The sequence below is a fragment of the Pan paniscus genome, chromosome 20, assembly GCF_029289425.2.
Source record: "Pan paniscus chromosome 20, NHGRI_mPanPan1-v2.0_pri, whole genome shotgun sequence".
Lineage (NCBI taxonomy): Eukaryota > Metazoa > Chordata > Mammalia > Primates > Hominidae > Pan > Pan paniscus.
The window spans coordinates 63,860,623-63,879,796 of NC_073269.2; the positions used below are offsets into that span (position 1 = coordinate 63,860,623).

Here is a 19,174-nt window from a genome sequence, read left to right on the forward strand (position 1 = left end):
ATAAGCCAGGCACAGAAAGACAAACTTCACATGTTCTCACTTATTTGTGGGAGCTAAAAATTTAAACAATTGAACTCCTGGAGATTAAGCTTAGAAGGATGGCTACCAGAGGCTGAGAAGGATAGCAGAAATGGAAGGGAAAGTGGGGATAGTTAATGGGTGCAAAAATATAGTCAGATAGAAGGAATAAGACATAGTATTTGATAGCACAACAAGGTGACTACAGTCAACAATAATCTATTGTAGAATTAAACATAACTCACCGGGCATGGTGGCTCACGCCTGTAATCCCAGCACTTTGGGAGGCTGAGGCGGGCAGATCACAAGGTCAGGAGATCGAGACCATCCTGACTAACACGGTGAAACCCCATTTCTAAAATCAAATCTCTAAAATAAATCTCTAAAAATACAAAAAATTAGCCGGGCGTGGTGGTGGGCACCTGTAGTCCCAGCTACTAAGGAGGCTGAGGCAGGAGAATGGCGTTAACCCGGGAGGCATTGCTTGCAGAGAGCTGAGATCGCGCCACTGCACTCCAGCCTGGGCAACAGAGCAAGACTTCGTCTCAAAAAAAAAAAAAAAAAAGAATTAAACATAACTAAGAGTATAACTGGAATGCTTATAACACAAAGAAATGATAAATGCTTGAGGTGATGAATACCATTTATCCCAATGTGATTATTACACACTGTGTGCCTGTATCAAACTACACCATATAACTCATAAATATATACACCTACTATGTACCCCTGAAGACTAAAGATAAGAAATAAAAAAAAAATAAAGACAGGATGGAGCTAAACCTGGGCCCTCTGGAATGTTCTACCTGCAGATGGAGCTGGCCTCCACTATCTTCAGTCCCTTGCTAGATGTCATGGTCCTTGAGGTCAACACTCCCCACACCTGCGGAATCCCTTGGGATTAACTGGGTGAACAGTAATAGAAGTTAGTGGACTATATGAATGACGCTGCCAAGCTATACTTGAATAGCTGTGCCAAATAGACAAACACAGAAAGAAAACACAAAACAACCCATCCACATCCTAAGGGCTTCACACTTTCTTGCACTCTGTCTTCAATGTTTTTTCAGCTTTCTCTTTAGATACTTATTGACTGTTGGTCTCACATAAGTTTAGCCATAGATGGAATTTATTACTGCTTTGTGACCACTGGCAGCCTCCCTCATCTCTGGCTGGGCTTCTCCCTGAAGGACTGGGCCTCAGGAGTAGGTGGGTCATTTGTCCCCTGGGCATGCCACACAGAGCAGGTTTTCCGAACTAGGCTATCCCTCCTCCCCACGTTATCCAGGCAATTCCGCTAGTTCTATGCCTAGATGGACACACATGCTTGAAGTTTGGGGAGCCATGTTTGATCTGATGCGGCAACTCTGAAAGGACAGTGAGGGTGAGGGCAGGTGTTAGGTGGCCATTGTGGGGGCTGCTGGCCTCTGGGACCAGAGGGTAATGAGGTGCACAACCGTGTCACCTAGAGGGTGCCAGTGTTAATAAGGAAAAGGGTTGCTGTCTGACGCACACAGAAGCCAATGCCATGGCACCAGGTTTTTGAGAAAAGCAAACCTTTATTGCAAGTCGACAAACAAGAAGACAGGAGTCCAGCTCAAATCTGTCTCCCCAGTATGGGGTTTGGGGCAGCTTTTAAGGATTAGGAAGGACAGGTTGGTAAGCACTGGAAGGGTGGATTTTGATTGGAAGGACTTCAAAGAAATCTATTGATGGCAAGGCGGGGATGGGGGTGTTATCACCCAACATTCAGAGACAACAGACCCCTTGCTTTCGGAAGTGTTTCAGCACTTGGGTTCCAGCCATAGCCTGATATTTTGGTTTCCTGTGGTGACAGGGTGGAGTCTGGTAGGTGAGACTTCAGCTCCGAGTGTTGGGTCAATGTTTTGTTTTCTTTTCTCTTTTCTTTTTATTTATTTATTTATTTATTTACTTATTTATTTATTGAGACAGGGTCTGGCTCCGTTGCCCAGGCTGGAGTGCAGTGGCATAATCATAACTCACTGTAACCGTGATCTCCTGGGCTCAAGCGATCCTCCCACTTGAGCCCCTGGGCTGAGCGATCTACTCAGCATCCTGAGTAGCTAGGATTACAGGTGCACCACCATACTCGGGTAATTTTTTAGTTTTTGTAGAGACGGGGTCTGGCTATGTTGCCCAAGTGATCCTTCCACCTCAGCCTCCCAATGTGCTTGGATTACAGGTGTGAGCCACCGCGCTGGGCCTGACATTTTCTTTTCTGCACATTCTCTAGCTGTGAAACTTGCAACTCTTTAGCTCTGTGCCTGCAAAATAACTGGACATTATGTTACCAACAGAGGATGGCCAGATGAGACTGGTCCAGTGGTTAAACCTGCACCTTCATGGAGGCCATTATGAGTATCCCTACAGGCCGAGTCTCAGGGTGCCCCCAGAAGCCCATACTAGCCGCTGTAAGGCAGAGCATGGACTTCCCCTCGGGGACTAAATCCCATTCTTGGGCTCCAGAGGCCTTGTTCCTACCACTGTACGCCACCGCTTGGGGTGCCCTGGGAACCCGCCTACCTCCCTACTGCCCTGAGGGCGGTTGGAGATGGTCCCAGCAGGTGTGGGAGATGAGGTAGGAGACGTCTTCAACGGGGTCCAAGGCTCATCTGGACCCAGTTCTCAGCCGAGGGGCGGTGGAGAGGGCGTCAGAAAACGCAGGAACGGCTCCCAGACCCAGGAGGGGACTCAGGGAAGCAGAGGCGCTTTCCTCGGCGGCTCTGGGGCCTTCCCAGCTCGCCCGGCCCCCTGGAGGAGACGAACCCCGGGGTGGAGCTACGGAGAACCCCTTCCCATGGGACGTCTCGGCCCCGCCTCCCGCCTCTGGGTACAGTCAAAGGGCTCAGGTCAGAGCAGGAGCAGCCGGGGGCGCGGCCCCCACGTGGCCTCCCGGGACACGTGCCCACAGAGCGACACCTACGTCGCTCCTGTCTTTCACAGAATAGCCTTGGCCCCGGCACGGCCTCGAACGCCTTGACCCCGCAAGGGAGGGGGACGAGGCTCCTTTGCTCCCGCAGGAGCGTCGAATACGTGTGGAATACGCGTCGGTGTGGATCTGGCCTCAGCTTCCTGAGCCTGAATCAATGCTTCTAATCACGTGGGCGCTCAGCCGCGACGGGACCACAGAAATCGACCAGCGGCCTGTTTAAGGAGCGACAAGGCCCAGCCCTCTCCTGCATTGTGGCGACGCCATTTCCCTGCGCCCCCAGCGCGGCCGCTTGGCTTTTGTTTGAGGTGACGCTGGGCGGCAGCATCTTTCCCTCAGCCCTGGGGACCAGCGGGGACTACAGAACCCAGAAGGTTTTGTCTCCAGCCGCAGGGATGCTGAGCCAATCCGCGCTGAGAAAAGGGTCGTTTCCGCTTTGGGACCAATGGGTCGGGGAGGGACTTCCGGTATCACTTCAGTGGCGGTCATTTTTGCAGCGCTTGGGTGCATCCAGACCGTCAGAGCTTTGGGAGCGCTTTGTTTGGCGACAGTCGGAAGGCGCGAGGGGAGGGGTCCTCCCGCTGAACAGTGGGGGTTCTAAGGGTCGGCGGCGGCGGGGTTGACGGCTTTGCCTAGGTCCCTGCGCCCGTAGCTGTCGGGTCCCGGCCCCGCTCTGCCCACAGGCTCCGATGGCTGCGGCCGCGCTGAGGGCCCCGACTCAGGTGAGCGCTGCCTCTACTGGGCCTCACCCTCCATCCCCAAATTAGTGCCTTCTTGGGTCACTACGGTCGAGATCCTCATGTCCAGTACAGTGGGGGCTCGTGGGTGGGGTCCCTATTTCCAGAACTTGGGTGATGGGGCACGGAAGAGGGTGACAGGCAAAGGGACCAGCGTTTCTAAACTCTTGGAGACACAGTGAAGAAGGTTCATACCTGGAGTGCCAAGGTGAGGAGTTTTCCCTCAATTCTTAGGATGCTAGGAGCCGTGGAGGGTTGTGTACAGAAGCGGCATATGGTCTGAGTTAGGTCTTTCGAAGTTTTCCAGAAACCTCATGGAGTTAGACTAGAATAGAATGGAATAACACAGAGGCACAGGGAGGTTGAGTTCTTGTGCAAGGTCCCACAGTTGCTAAGAGTTGGCACTGAGGACTGGAACGCTGAGGCTCAGAAATAATGCAGGCATCCTCAGTCCACCTGGCTCTGGCCTGGACAGGAATCCAGGGAAGCCTGAATCCGTAGAGCCCTGTATGGTCACCTGCCTTTCATGATCTTTGGCTTTCCACAGGTTACTGTGTCTCCAGAAACACATATGGACCTCACAAAGGTGAGTGGAGGGTGTCCCAGGCCCTCACTGGTCCTGGCCCCATCCTGGGGTTTTTTCATGGATCTTTTTGCCACCATCCAGTTCTTTGACCTAAGGACTCTTCACAAACTCGAAGCTTGACATCCTGATTCTAGACTGGTGGTTATTTGTAGACATTCTTATTGCTGGCAGACAATGGAATGAGGTGTGAAAGGTTGCCCCGCCTACGTACAATAATGTGTAAGGTTGGCAGTGAAGCTGAGCTGATTCAGGGAAACACAACTCTCCTTTCTTTCTTATGGGAACTCAGAGCAGCAGGGCAGGACTCAGGCCTGGAATGGCTCTGAGAAATTGGGTGTTTTTTCTGGAGGTGATGAGAACAATGGGAGGTTTAGAGAAGAGAACGGAGGTTATCTGACACTGGTCTCATCAGGTTCACTGTTAATGCGGCATAGAGAATACTCTGTGGGTGTGATGGAGGCGATAGAAAGACCAGGGAGGAGGCTACTGCAGTGGCCAAGGTGAGTTTTGATAGTGGCTTCACCAGTGTGGTGGCTGTGAAGGTAGAAGAAGTGGCTGGATTCTGGGTCAGAATTTTAATTAGGCCTGCTTGCATTTTCAGATTTTGAGGGTAAGAGATACTGGTCAAGCATTACTCCAGGCGTTTTGAATTTAGCATCTGGAAGGATGGAATCTCCATCAAATAGCATGTAATAGGATTGATTTTATTTTTATTTTATTTATTTATTTGTCTATTTTTAGACAGTCTCACTCTGTCACTCAGGCTGGAGTGCAGTGGCTCGATCTCGGCTCATTGCAACCTCCACCTCCCGGGTTCAAGCAATCCTCCTGCCTCAGCCTCCTGAGTAGTTGGGACTACAGGCACATGCTACCGTGCTACCATGCCCAGTGAATTTTTTTTTTTTTTTTTTTTTTTTTTTTTGTATCTTTAGTAGAGACAGGGTTTCACCATGTTGGCCAGGTTGGTCTCAAACTCCTGACCTCAGGTGATCCACCTGTCTTGGCCTCCCAAAGTGCTGGGATTACAGGCGTGAGCCACCATGCCCAGCCAATTAATTTTCATTAAGGATAACAGGAGTTTTGTCTTTAGCTATTATCATAGTCTGAGATATTCCAAAGAATGATATATGGAGACATCAGGTGAGTAGCTGTCCATGTACATCTAGAATTCTGGAAGTGGTTTAAGATGGAGAAATCCAAAAGGTGGTGGCCAGTGTTTGGCCCAGAGTAGCTATGGGTCACAATTAGGAGTGGGTAATCCTGGTCATGAAGATAATGCTATTTATAATGCAGGAAAGGGCTGGGTGTGGTGGCTCACACCTGTAATCCCAGCACTTTGGGAGGCCGAGGCAGGCGGATCACTTGAGGTCAGGAGTTCTAGACCAGCTTGGCCAACATGGTGAAACTCCGTCTCCACTAAAAATACAAAAATTAGCCAGGCGTGGTGGCAGGCACCTGTAATCCCAGCTACTAGGGAGGCTGAGGCAGGAGAATTGCTTGAGCCCAGGAGGCGGAGGTTGCAGTGAGCCAAGATCACGCCACTGCACTCCAGCCTGGGTGACAGAGTGAGACTCCACCTCAAAAACAAAACAAAACAAAAAAACAGAAAAGGAAAGGTTGGGGCTATGACTGTGTCTCATGCTTGGACACGTGGTAGAGGTGGTGAGCATCACAAACAGTTGTGAGAGAAAAGTGGTCATGGGAAGATTGTAGGAAAGAGGATGATCTGGTGTATTAGTCCATTTTCACACTGCTGATAAAGACAGCAAGTCTCTAGGAAGTTCCAGACTTTCCCATATTTTCCTGTCTTCTTCTGAGCCCTCCAAACTGTTCCAACCTCTGCCTGTTCCCCAGTTCCAAAATTGCTTCCACATTTTCAGTTATCTTTACAGCACAGCCCCACTTTACTCATACTGATTTACTGTATTAGTCCATTTTCATGCTGCTGATAAAGATGTGCTCGAGACTAGATAATTTGTAAGGAAAAAGAGGTTTAAGGGACTCATGATTCCACATGGCTGGGGAGGCCTCACAATCATGGTGGAGGGTGAAAGGCATGTCTTGCATGGCAGCAGACAAGAGAGAACTTGTTCAGGGGAACTCCCCCCTTATAAAACCATCAAATCTTGTGAGACTTATTTACTATCATGAGAACAGCATGGGAAAGGCCTGCCCCTATGATTCGATTACCTCTCACCAGGTCCCTCCCATGACATGGGAACTGTGGGAACTACAATTCAAGATGAGATTTGGGTGGGGACGCAGCCAAATCATATCATCTGATAAGTGGTCAAGGCTTCCAAGGCATTAGGGACATAAGACAGACATGGAGATAAAGAAATAATTAGTAGAAGATGACACTGAGGCCAGGTACAGTGGACTGTGTCCCTGCAAAATTCATATGCTTAAACCCTAATTCCAGTGTGATGGTATTTGGAGGTTGGGCCTTTGGGAGATAATTAGGTCATGAGGGTGGAGCCCTAATGAATGGGATTAGTGAGTGCTCTTTAACAAAGAGGCCAGAGAGCTACTATCTAGTGCTCTTTCCAACAAGTGAGGATACAAGAAGTCAGCAGTCTGCAACCTGGAAAGAGCCCCTACCAGAACCTGACCATGCTGGCACTCTGATCTCAGGCTTCCTGCCTGCAGATCTGTGAGAAATAAATTTCTGTTGTTGATAAGCCACCCAGTTTGTGGTATTATGCTAGCAGCCCAAACTGACTAAAACACTAGGACTAGTGCTTATTCACCATGGTAAAAACTCGCCAGGAATTTGTTGTGACCCTTGGTGAGTCTGGGGAGGGTGTCAGTCAAGCAGTTGAATAAGTTTAGGAGTACAAGTGTTCATCTGTATGAGTCATTAGGTTGGAGGTAGAGAGCCACTGAGAGTCTGTGCCACTGAGGCCACTGATTTTGAATGAGGGTTAAGAGGTGAGAAGAAGGTTGTTGATTGAAGAGGGGACATCAAGTGCAGCACAAGTGGAGGACGGCCATCGGTGTCTGACATCAGGTGATTCTTGGTGGCTGAGGTTGAAGCAAGGAACAGAGTCAGGAAGATAGCCCTTCAGAGCAGGGTGGGGGCTGTCTATGACAGTAGGAACCATCAGAGGTCTGTGTAGCACTGGATGATGTCTCAATTTGGCAGGCAGAGGGGTGGAGGTGGCCGTGGGAGTGAGACTGAGCGAGTATGGTTCAAAGAATGATGTGTACATGGAGAGGGAGTGTGAACTGAAGGACCCAGGCCCCTGGCATTGAGGACTTAAGGGTCAAAGGTGAAGCCACATTTGATTGTGTCTAGGAGGCACTATCTGAAAGACTCTTGGGGAACTGCCTGACAAGAAGGGATACACCCCTACATACTGGGCCCAAAGTTTAGATGTGGTGCATCCTGCCCACCTCCTGGTTGGTGCTGTAGAAGGATACAGTGATCATTGGGACCATGAAGAGAGAGTGGGCATCTGTGTCACCAGGGCCTGTATTTCCTTAAGGTGGGGATGATTGCTTGGGTGGATGAACTTGTGGAGGCGTTGATTGTGGAGTGACCTGTCCCCATCATGACAGGGCTGTGTGACCTTTGAGGACATCGCCATTTACTTCTCACAGGACGAGTGGGGACTTCTTGATGAGGCTCAGAGACTCCTGTACCTTGAAGTGATGCTGGAGAACTTTGCCCTTGTAGCCTCACTGGGTAAGGCCCTAATACCAACTCCAGTGTCCTGGTCTGTCTATGGTCTTTTGCTGACTTCCCCACTTTCTTGGGATATGTGCTATGGGATCCAGCACTGTGCACTGCCTGAGTAGCCCTAACACCTGCTGCCCAGTGGTCTGGGAACACCTGCCACTGGGCAGCAGGTGTTCTTCAGTCAGCCAAATGGATCTCTGTTGCTTGCTCTCTTCTTGGCTGGGTGTCTGTGTTCAGATCCATGACACCTTGTGTCCCAAGTTCCCTGCACCCCCATCTGCTAGCTGACATTTTCTTGTGGCTACCTGTGTCATGATTGTAGTCATTGTCATTGTCTATACTTATGGGGACAATGGGCTCTTCTTACTCCTTCTAGTTTGTTTGTTTGTTTGTTTAATGATATTAACTTTCTTGCCCATGGGCTGTTGTGTGCTGAGTCGTTCTGCATCAGTGCTGATCACTCACATGTTCTGTCTTTCTGGTAGGACTTGGCTTCATGAAGGTCCCACATGGCTAGACAACTGAGGGTGTGCGGAGAAACCTGGTTGCTTTATAGGGTGAACATGGTCTCAGAGAAGGCCTGGGCTTGTTGAGTGGCAACTGGTTGGGGGCATGATATCCGGGCTGTTTTCCGATCACATAAGGAGCCTGTCCTGTCTTCACCACTGTTTGGGTGCACATGCCACTGGCCAAATCTCATTTCTATATTTTCTTCTCAGTACTTGACACTTTTCTCTCTTATTATTTTTATCTATGACTTCTAGCACCTGGCTACCTCCACCTTTCTGATCTTCATGCATCATCTGCTTCTCTGCACTGCTCCCTCTGCAATGTTTTCCAACATTGACACACACATAATGTCTCATGAAGTATGTATATATGATCACATGAAGATATGTGATCATATCACTTGCTACTCAGTTTCAATTGTATTTTCCTGGGCTTGGGCACAGTCAACCTTCTGCAAAGCATGCAGGTGTCACCAGCAGACAAGGTCCTCCTGAAGACTATGTGGTGAGTTTTAGGAATTGGAAGGCTACTCAAGGATAATTTTTGAGGCTGTTGGTAGAGGAATGGTTTGAAGGCAATGCCATTCCCTGTCCTTCATCCCATCCTTGTGTCCTTTATTTGGTGAGGCCTCCCTCATTCTGTGATCTTTAGAGATCCAGTATTGCAAAGCAACCCCTTCCTCAACTTGCCCCCAGCTCCATTATCCTCAAAACAAACCTGGTGAATCATTCGTTTGGTATGTGTGTAATGGGGCTTCTTGCTCTCAGCAGAGTCAATGTATATTTCATCAGCGGTTCTCTGCTTTCAGGTTGTGGCCATGGAACAGAGGATGAAGAGACACCTTCTGACCAGAATGTTTCTGTAGGAGTGTCACAGTCAAAGGCAGGTTCATCCACACAGAAGACTCAATCCTGTGAGATGTGTGTCCCAGTCCTGAAAGATATTTTGCATCTAGCTGATCTCCCTGGGCAGAAACCATACTTGGTTGGAGAATGTACAAACCATCACCAGCACCAAAAGCATCACAGTGCAAAGAAATCCTTGAAGAGGGACATGGACAGAGCCTCATATGTGAAGTGCTGCCTATTCTGTATGTCATTGAAGCCCTTTCGCAAATGGGAGGTTGGAAAGGACCTTCCAGCCATGTTGGGGCTTCTGAGGTCCCTGGTCTTTCCTGGAGGCAAGAAACCCAGCACAATTACTGAATATGGGGAAGACATTCGCAGTCAAAAAAGTCATTACAAGTCAGGTGAATGTGGGAAGGCTTCCAGGCACAAACACACTCCTGTTTACCATCCAAGAGTCTACACTGGAAAAAAGCTTTATGAGTGTAGCAAATGTGGGAAAGCCTTCCGTGGCAAGTACTCACTTGTTCAGCACCAGAGAGTCCATACTGGAGAAAGGCCTTGGGAGTGCAATGAATGTGGAAAATTCTTTAGCCAAACCTCCCACCTGAATGATCATCGGAGAATCCACACTGGAGAAAGGCCTTATGAGTGCAGCGAATGTGGAAAATTATTTAGACAAAACTCCAGCCTTGTCGACCACCAGAAAATACACACTGGAGCAAGGCCTTATGAGTGTAGCCAGTGTGGGAAATCCTTTAGCCAAAAAGCCACCCTTGTTAAACACCAAAGAGTTCACACTGGAGAAAGGCCTTATAAGTGTGGTGAATGTGGGAATTCCTTTAGTCAAAGTGCCATTCTTAATCAACACCGAAGAATTCACACTGGAGCAAAGCCTTATGAGTGTGGCCAGTGTGGGAAATCCTTTAGTCAAAAAGCTACCCTCATTAAACACCAGAGAGTTCACACTGGAGAAAGGCCTTATAAGTGTGGTGACTGTGGGAAATCCTTTAGTCAAAGCTCCATCCTTATTCAACACCGGAGAATTCATACTGGAGCAAGGCCTTATGAGTGTGGCCAGTGTGGAAAGTCCTTTAGCCAAAAGTCTGGTCTCATTCAACACCAAGTGGTTCACACTGGAGAAAGGCCTTATGAGTGCGACAAATGTGGGAATTCCTTTAGCCAATGCTCCAGCCTCATACATCACCAAAAATGTCATAACACATAGAGGCCTCATGAATGCAGCAAATGTGGAAGCGCCTTCAACTCAAGATCTATCATCATTTAGCTCCTGAAAGTCCACACTTAAGTAGAGCCTTAGACCTACAGGGAAAGTGCTGTCTCTGTAGTATTGTAGCAGTAGAGAGCCTTTGTGAGGGAGCCATCTGCCTGAAGTTGAACCTCATTCTTCCTTGTTTCTCTGGTAGAAACCATCTACCCTCTACCACCTTGCACAGTGGGCATTGGTCACCCCTATGTGCTAAGACAGGGCAGACATCTGTGTGTTCTCTTAAGTCTTTGGAGGAAATCTTGAGCAATCTAAGCCTTTAGAGAAAATTCATTCTTTTTTCTGACTGATCACAGCATACGTGTGACCCAGTTTTGGTCAGGAGGGCCCAGCCTTGGTTCTGCTGGACACTTAGGTGCAAGGATTCCCTTCATGTAAATTCTTGGTCTCACATGACACTTGGTCATTCTTCCAGCCTCCAAGTCACCACGTGGTGAATGGCTGCCTCACATTGCTCCAGTTTGTGCACTAATAAAAGCCTTATATTTGAATCTACCTGTAGTCTTGGGGTTCTGTTTACTGTGTGGGGTGGCTGGGAGACAGACTTCAACTCTATATGAAGGAATGGATGGCTTTTGTGGGCCTCTGCAGGAAAGTAAGATGACAGAGTAATTCTAATTCTGGTTTTGGTCATACTTGCTTTGCTACCTAAAATCTCCTAGGAAAAAATGCAAGGTTTTGGTTATTCTAATTCGTGGCCTGGATCCCTATTCTTTCTGTGAGACTAGAGGTCATCCTGAGGAGAGGCCAGCTGTTATGACAAGCATGTGTGCTTCAGGGAATAGGACAATTTTATTCCATTGTTTCCAGAGGATGTCATATGATGCCCAGTGCTGCTGAGAAGCTTTTCATGGGGTTCTACAAGGAGACACGCCCTGATATCAAACATTCCCTAGGCCGATGTCACGCAGAAGACAACGTGAGTCACATGTGAACTGTAATTGGTACAGAAATACCTGGGTATTTCTGTACTGTGTGTACTGTAGCAAACTAGTTGGAATGTGCCTCTTATAAAAGTACATTTACAAATCTTCCCGTGACTGTGGCTTTGAGCAGTCATAGGACCTAGAAATCTGTGTATGTCCAATAGCTGAGGTTATTTTCAGCAAAAATAATTAAAGGGTTTTATTTTTTAATTCTTGTTGGTTTTCTAGGTTGTTCACCTCAAGTGCATTGCTGTAGAGGCAGAAAAAGGAGGATAAAGATAACAGAAGTGCTATAGGCCAGGGATGTATTGATAGCTCTTGTGATTTCCACCAGTGTTGCTGTTGTCTCAAATTGCCACAGCCTTCATTGCTTGCCAACATTTCCTGCATGGAGGGACTCATGGTTGCCCTTCCCCAGGCCTGAAGAGAGAGTGCAGTCAACATGAGATTGCTAGGCATTCTGGTTTCTGAAAGTTGGGTGATCAGATACTTTATTTTGAAACATGTTTTACCAACTTTCTTGATGTGTAAGTGACATGCCATAGTTTACATCCATTTATGGTGTATAATTTGAAGAGTTTGTCATACAAGCCTGTGAAACCATCATAATCATGATCATGAACATATTCATGATTCACCTCTTGCTGTTTTACAATCTCTGCGTGTACTTTGCAGGCCTTCAGGAGTCCTGTCATTTACTTTCCCTACAGGAGAATAGTTTGTGTTTTCTAGGATTTTATGTGAATTGAAACGTAAAATACTTACTCCATTTTTCCTGATGATGCACAGTTTTTTTTTTTTTTTTTTTTTTGAGATGGAGTCTCACTCTGTCACCAGGCTGGAGTGCAGTGGCACGATCTTGGCTCACTCCAACCTCCTCCTGGGTTCCAGCGATTCTCCTGCCTCAGCCTCCTGAGAAGCTAGGACTACAGGCATGCACTACCACGCCCAACTAATTTTTGTATTTTTAGTAGAGTTGTGGTTTTACCATGTTTGCCAGGATGGTCTTGATCTCTTGACCTCATGATCCACCCGCCTCAGCCTCCCGAAGTGCTGGGATTACAGGCGTAAGCCACCACACCAGCCGATGCACAATTACTTTTAAGATTTATCAATATTGCTTATGTGAATAGTTCATTTGTATTGCTGAGAAATGTCTGTGGATATGTCACAATTTGGATAAACAGTTGGATGCTTTCCAGTTTTGGGCTGTTGCAAATAATGCTACTATGAACATAGGCATATAACTCTTAATATGCAGAAATGCTTTATTTCTCCTGTGTCAGTAGTACAGTGTACGTGAATGCGTCACTTTTAAAGACACGGCCAGACTATAACCTAACTGTACCATTTGCATTCTCATCAACAGTATGTGAACCTTCTTATTTCTCTACATTCTTGCCATACTTGGTATGGTTAGTCTTTTTAATTTTAGTTGTTTTAATAGCTGTATAATAGCATCTGTCTGTGATTTTATTGCATTTTTCTGGTATTTTATGGTATTGAACATTTGAACATCTTGTATCTAGTTGCCACCTGTATATCCTCTTTGGAAGAATGTTTATTAATGTCTTTTGCTTATTTTTAAATGGATGTTGGTGATACTTTTTCATTAATAAATAGACGTATAACAAAGACTTATGTTGAAACTTTACTCATTCTTCAGTAATGTGATGCACTTATTTGCTAAATGATAAAATTGTTTTCAAATACTGGGAAAATAATTTCTCAGTTTTTTGGTCTATTCACAGTGTAACAACTACAGACACTATATACCTGAAACACTACCTTCATTGACAAATTCTCTATCACTTTCTTAGGTCTAACCATTCAATGAAACAAATAAGCCCTAGTTTTTAATATTTGCCAATTTCCCTGGTAAAATACTCCCACCATGGCCAATTACAAGGTGTCAAAATAATGTCACTGAACATGAATTGAGAAGAAGTGGGTAGCGTCACACCATTGTATTCTACTTTCACCATGCCAATACAGTAGCCACAGATAACCTGAAGAACATGTATGTAGGAACCATACAGCCTGTGGTGTGGCAAGACTGATGCCATCTTGAAGTGAAGCTGTCATGGTCACCTATGTTCTGAAGCAGTAGCATAGATATCAAAATGCTTCTCTCCCCCAATGGTCATGAGTCTTGGCAAGAAAGTCTGAAGACGTGAACAGCTGCACGTTTTACCCTAAAAACTCCAGGCCGGGCGTGTTGGCTCATGCCTGTAATCCCAACACTTTGGGAGGCCAAGGTGGGCAGATCACGAGGTCAGGAGATGGAGACCATCCTGGCTAACATGGTGAAACCCCATCTCTACTAAAAATAGAAAAATTAGCCGGTTGTGGTGGCTCATGGGTGCCTGTAATCCCAGCTACTTGGGAGGCTGAGGCAGGAGAATCACTTGAATCCAGGAGGTGGAGGTTGCAGTGAGCCGAGATCACGCCATTGCACTCCAGCCTGGCAACAGAGCAAGACTCCGTCTAGAAAAACAAACAAACAAACAAACAAACAAACAAAAAACTCCAGCCTTGTTGACCACTACAAAAAGGGTCCTATAAAGGATGTAAAGGAAACTGCCTTCTGGAGGGCAGATACAGGGATCCATTGTCTCACAGCTGCACAAGACATCACTTCTGTTCATGAGTCCCTATGAAATATTTCTGAAAACAATTTGGCCTCTTTCTCCTTCTTTGGCCTTTCAGCTTCGTTGGCCTTTGGGATAGATTTTCATACACCTGCTCACTATAGAACAATGTATATATAAGAGTAAAACAGTAAAATGATTAAGAAGTGACTTTTGAGTATTTATTACTTGTGTTTTTAAAAGTGGCTTAAGTGAAATCTAGTTGTCTTAAATTCTGCATATTTAAAGTATACAATTTCTATTTTAATATATACTTGAAACCATAAGTTTCCACCTGCCCTTTTTAGTCCATCCCTCTTAACAAGTAATGGGTACAAAAACTTATTTTTCCTCTTCTAATGGATATTTTCAAATATATACACAAATGGAAAGGACTGTGTTCAGATGCACTATGAAACCTTTCTAAATCTTCCATTATTACTTATCATTTAGTAGCCATTCTTGTTTCAACTCTTTTCACACATAATTATTTTACTTACAATTCCCACATCTTGTCATTCAATGCTGCATCTCTTCAGAATGCATTTTCAAGCATAAGAGCTCTTTCATAATTCCTATAACTTTATCAATCATTATTTAAGGCATCATAAAATATATCATCAGTGCTCAGTCGCCTCGAATTGTCTCCAAAATTGATTTTTAAGACAAATTCATTGCAATCAGATCCAAAATGAATCTATATGGCTATTAGTAGTTTCATCTGGTGAGTCTATAATAATACACAGCTACCACTTTTTATTATTATTCTTGAAGTTGATGAGACATTTGTCCAGAATTTGCCACATTCTGGAATGGTGCGTGTTTTTGTTTTGTGTCTCTCTGATGTCATTTAACATGCTGACCCTTTCTTCATATTCCTGTGCACTAGATATTAAGGAAATGGGTAACTGAACTCTGGTCCTGCAGATAGGTGTGCAATAGTAACACACTTATGCAGTGTGACTGTGTTGTGTGTATGTGTATGTCTATTCAAAAGGTGACATTCACAGACATCTGGAGGCTTAGAGATTATTGAAAAAGGAAAAAAGGAAGAAGCACTTTGTTTTTGCTTCCTCTAAGATACCTGAGAAAGTTTCTCAACTGATTTGAAATGTGAAACAATGCCAAAACAATTACCATAGATCCAGTAATACTGCTTCTTGGTTTTACTGAAATGAGTTAAACATTTATGTCCACACAAAATCTTGTACATGAATATTTATAGCACCTTTGTTCATAATTGGCAAAATTTGGGAGCAACCAAAATGTCCTTCAGTAAGTGAACAGGTAAGTGTGGTACATTTAGAAAATGGTATATTTATCCACATTAAAATAAATAATACAAGATATGGAAGAACTTAAATACATATTTCTAAGTGAAAGGATCTGATATGGTTTGGCTGCGTCCCCACTCAAATCTCATCTTGAATTATAAGTACCACATGTCATGGGAGGAACCCAGTGGGAGGTGATTGAATTATAGGAGTGGGTTTTTCCCACGCTGTTCTCATGACAGTAAATTAGTCTCACGAGATCTGATGGCTTTAAAATCGGGAGTTTACCTGCACAAGCTTATTCTCTTTGCCTGCTGCCATCCACCTAGGATGTGACTTGCTCCTCCTTGCCTTCTGCAATAATTGTGAGGCTTCCCCAGCCACGTGGAATTGTGAGTTCTCCATTAAACTGCTTTCCTTTGTAAATTGCCCAGTCTCGGGTATGTCTTTATCAGCAGCGCGAAAACGGACTATTACAGGATCCAAACTAAAAGGACTACATACTGTGATTTGAACTATATGACATTCCAGAAAAAGCAAAACTATGGAGAGAGTAAAAAATGAGTGGTTGCCAGGGGTTTGGGGGAAGGGAGGAAGGGATGAACAGGTGGAGCACGGAGGACTTTTAGGGCAGTGAAACTACTCTGTGATACTACCGTGGTGTGTATACAAGTCACTATACCTTTGTCAAAACCCATATAACATCCAGCTAGAGTAAATCCTAATGTAAACTATGGATTTGGGATGATAATGATATGCCAACGTACCATCAATTGTAACAAATATACTATTCTAGTGGGGAATATTTATAGTGGAGTGGCTGTACATGCATGGGACAAGGGATATGTGGAAGCTCTATAATTTTTTGCTCAATTTTCCTATGAACCAAAACTGCTCTAAAAAATAATCTATTAAAACTTTACCAGCCTGAGCAACATGGCGAGACCCCGTGCCTACAAAAAATCAAAAAATTATCAGGGCATAGTGGTGCAGGTGCATGTCTGTTACCAGCTATTCTGGAGGCTGAGGTGGGAGGATTGCTTGAGCCCAGGAATTCAAAGCTACAGTGAGCTCTGATTGTGCCACTGCACTCCAGCCTGGATGACAGAGTGAGACCCTGTCTCTAAAAAATTAAAATTAACTAATTTGCAAATTAGTTTAAAATATGTATTTTGCAATGTTTGTGCTGTGTATTTGTATAACTCAAGGGAGATTAATTTTAACAAATTGAATTTGGCAAGCCAGTTATTTCCATGAGCAGCCTAGTTAATTTATCTACTTAAACAACAAAAACAAGTAGATATGCAGATTTTCTGGCACTTTCCAAGCTTACTATTTCCCTATTTTGACTATTGGCCTAAGAAATTGCCATAAGAGCTGTGTGTACCTGTAGCCCCAGCTACTTGGGAGGCTGAGGCGGAAGGATCACTTGAGACCAGGAGTTTTAAACCAGCCTGGGCAACATAGCAAGAACCCTGTCTGTAAAAAATATATATATATATATTTTAAAAATTAACTGGGCACAGTAGTGAATGCCTGCAATCCCATATACTCAGGAAGCTGACACAGAAATGTCGCTGAAGCCCAAGAGTTTGAGGCTGCAGTAATCTATGATCCTGCCACTGCACTCCAGCCTGGGCAACAGAGCAAGACTCTTCCTCAAAAAAAAAAAAAATTACCATTAGACACTCAAATATGCAGGCAAAATGAGTCCTTTGTGGAGTCACTCAGAAGGGCTCCCCACTTACCTTTCTATATGAAATCATGCTGGAGCCACACCTTCTCCCTTTCCTTTTCAGACAGGACTTAAATTCAGCAACTGAAGAGCTATCTGCTCTATGTGTCTTCAGGGTAAACATTTCCAGAGCCAAGCCAAATGTACTTACAGACTTATATATGACTGCACTAAAAAAAAGCAAAGTAAGTCTATGTTCAGTTCAATTAATTATGTTCAATATTCTTTTTTTTTTCTCTCTTCTGAGATGGAGTCTCACTCTGTCACCAGGCTGGAGTGCAGTGGTGTGATCTCGGCTCACTGCAACCTCCACCTCCTGGGTTCAAGCGATTCTCCTGCCTCAGCCTCCCAAGTAGCTGGGACTACAGGCGCACGCCACCACACCCAGCTAATTTTTGTATTTTTAGTAGAGACAGGGCTTCACCATGTTGGCCAGGCTGGTCTTGATCTCTTGACCTCATGAGCCACCTGCCTTGGCCTCCTAAAGTGCTGGGATTACAGGCATGAGCCACCGCGCTTGGCCTAGCCACAAGATTATTAATAGTTGTGATGTATAATGTTTTGTGTCGACTTGCCTGCATTAAGGGCTACCCAAACAGTTGGGAAAACCTTAGTACAGGATATGTCTGTGAGAATGTTTATGGAAGATATTAGCAGTTGAGTCTGTAGACAATGTAAAGGAGATCTGGCCTCATCAGTGTTAGGGGCCAACATCCAATGCTTTGAGAGCCAAGATAGAACAAAAAGGCAGAGAAAGAGCAAGTTACTCTCTTCTTGCCCTGGATCATCCACCTTCTGTTTTCCAACATTAAAGTTCTTGGATCTTGGGCCTTTGGACTCTGGAACATACAAGAATGACCCTCACCCAGTTCTCAGGCCTTCAGCCTCCAACTGGGAATTTCACCATAGGCTCCCTTGGTTTTCAGGCCTTCAGATGCAGACTGAATGATACCACCCACCTTCGTGTCTTACCAGGTTGCAAAAGGCATATCCTGGGACTTCTTAGCCTCCACAACTGGATGAGCCAAGTCCCATAATAAATCCCCTCTTGTACATCTATGTATCCTATTGGTTCTGTGTTTCTCTGGAGAATCCTGACTAATACAATAGCTTTCAGTAATTTTCATTTCACAACTGTTTTTCTAAGATGATCTCAACTCCCCATGCAAGCACTGTCCCTGCAGTAACAGTATCAATGATCAAAATTTCCCATCAAAGAGATGAAAGCTAGGTGTCCCAAACCTTTATTCTGGTATTCTGATGTCCCCTTTGCACAAGTGCTCTGACTGTGAACACTACAGACACTGTTCTACTTTAAAATGGCATATGCTACGTGGCTCTTCTGTTCAGAAAGTTGCTACAATCCTAAAAGAAGCATATCTAAGAATATGGAGGAAGAAATATTATATGAATACAACACTGTTCCTTACAGGGCTAGACAGACTCACCGATTACACAGGCAGGAGAGGCATTTTCTGTGAGACAAAATTCCTCTTTCGTCCTCCAGCTTCGGTGCGATCTAACGGATGTTTTATCATTCCTGTCATGGCGCTATGTAAACTCTATTTCCCTTATTCCTTACTGAGCATAATGAAACTCACAAAGCTGACTCTAACGTTCTACTTTACATAAATGTGTGGAGAAAGAAGGTAATGTTTACTAGGCTCTCGCCAAGGGTAGAGGCATTTTGTATCTGAATAACTCTGACTACCTAGGTGACTAGTTGTACACAATACCCTCCAAAAATCTCTGTATGGTACCTTAAAAAAGCAGCGAAGCTCCTCCCTTGTCCAAGGAGGCTGGAGACACCACCTCTCAGCCTTCCCCTCCACCTTTCTCCATAGCAACGGGGCCATTCCTCCCTGAGGTCCAGGAGAAGGGCGACCTCTGCCAGCCCAAGAAGCGGTGAGAACTACATTACCCAGAGGCCCGTGCGCCAGGCTCTTGGCGTGGAGCCAATGAGGCTCAGGGGAGGGACATTTCCGCTCTGTCC

The 19,174-nt window shown here is 45.3% G+C and overlaps 2 protein-coding genes across 7 annotated transcripts in view; one reads left to right on the forward strand and one right to left on the reverse strand.

Moving 5' to 3' along the window:
* Positions 1 to 19,132, reverse strand: part of ZNF416 (zinc finger protein 416) — a 28,305-nt gene extending 9,173 nt beyond the window's left edge. The window contains exons 1-2 of one of the 2 annotated variants that reach the window (XM_055103928.2): positions 18,942 to 19,132; positions 17,195 to 17,351 (exon numbers count right to left, since the gene is read on the reverse strand). In XM_055103928.2, coding sequence (XP_054959903.2) covers positions 17,195 to 17,305 — 111 coding nt within the window. In that variant the 5' untranslated portion in view covers positions 17,306 to 17,351; positions 18,942 to 19,132. Of the gene's footprint in view, positions 1 to 17,194; positions 17,352 to 18,629 lie in introns of both variants that reach the window. The other variant, XM_055103929.2, reaches the window with a different exon arrangement.
* ZIK1 (zinc finger protein interacting with K protein 1) lies at positions 1,606 to 13,177 on the forward strand. Of its 5 annotated transcripts, none has more exons than XM_008969744.4 (4): positions 1,606 to 3,690; positions 4,253 to 4,291; positions 7,895 to 7,979; positions 9,292 to 13,177. In XM_008969744.4, the coding sequence occupies exons 1-4, from the start codon at positions 3,658 to 3,660 to the stop codon at positions 10,554 to 10,556; spliced, it is 1,422 nt and encodes a 473-aa protein (XP_008967992.1). In that variant the 5' UTR covers positions 1,606 to 3,657; the 3' UTR covers positions 10,557 to 13,177. The 5 variants fall into 5 exon arrangements, with proteins under 5 accessions (XP_008967992.1, XP_003816703.1, XP_003816704.1 ...); XM_003816655.6 differs by having other exon boundaries at positions 1,609 to 3,690; positions 7,853 to 7,979; XM_008969745.6 differs by having other exon boundaries at positions 1,612 to 3,913; positions 7,853 to 7,979.
* Positions 19,133 to 19,174: the final 42 nt, after the last annotated feature.

Excerpts from the sequence above, each read along its gene's own strand:
- ZIK1 (XM_003816655.6), top strand. The coding sequence starts at position 3,658 with ATGGCTGCGGCCGCGCTGAGGGCCCCGACTCAG. Across the intron at positions 4,292-7,852 it reads CACATATGGACCTCACAAAG|GGCTGTGTGACCTTTGAGGA; the intron begins GTGAGTGGAGGG and ends CCATCATGACAG. Across the intron at positions 7,980-9,291 it reads TGCCCTTGTAGCCTCACTGG|GTTGTGGCCATGGAACAGAG; the intron begins GTAAGGCCCTAA and ends CTCTGCTTTCAG.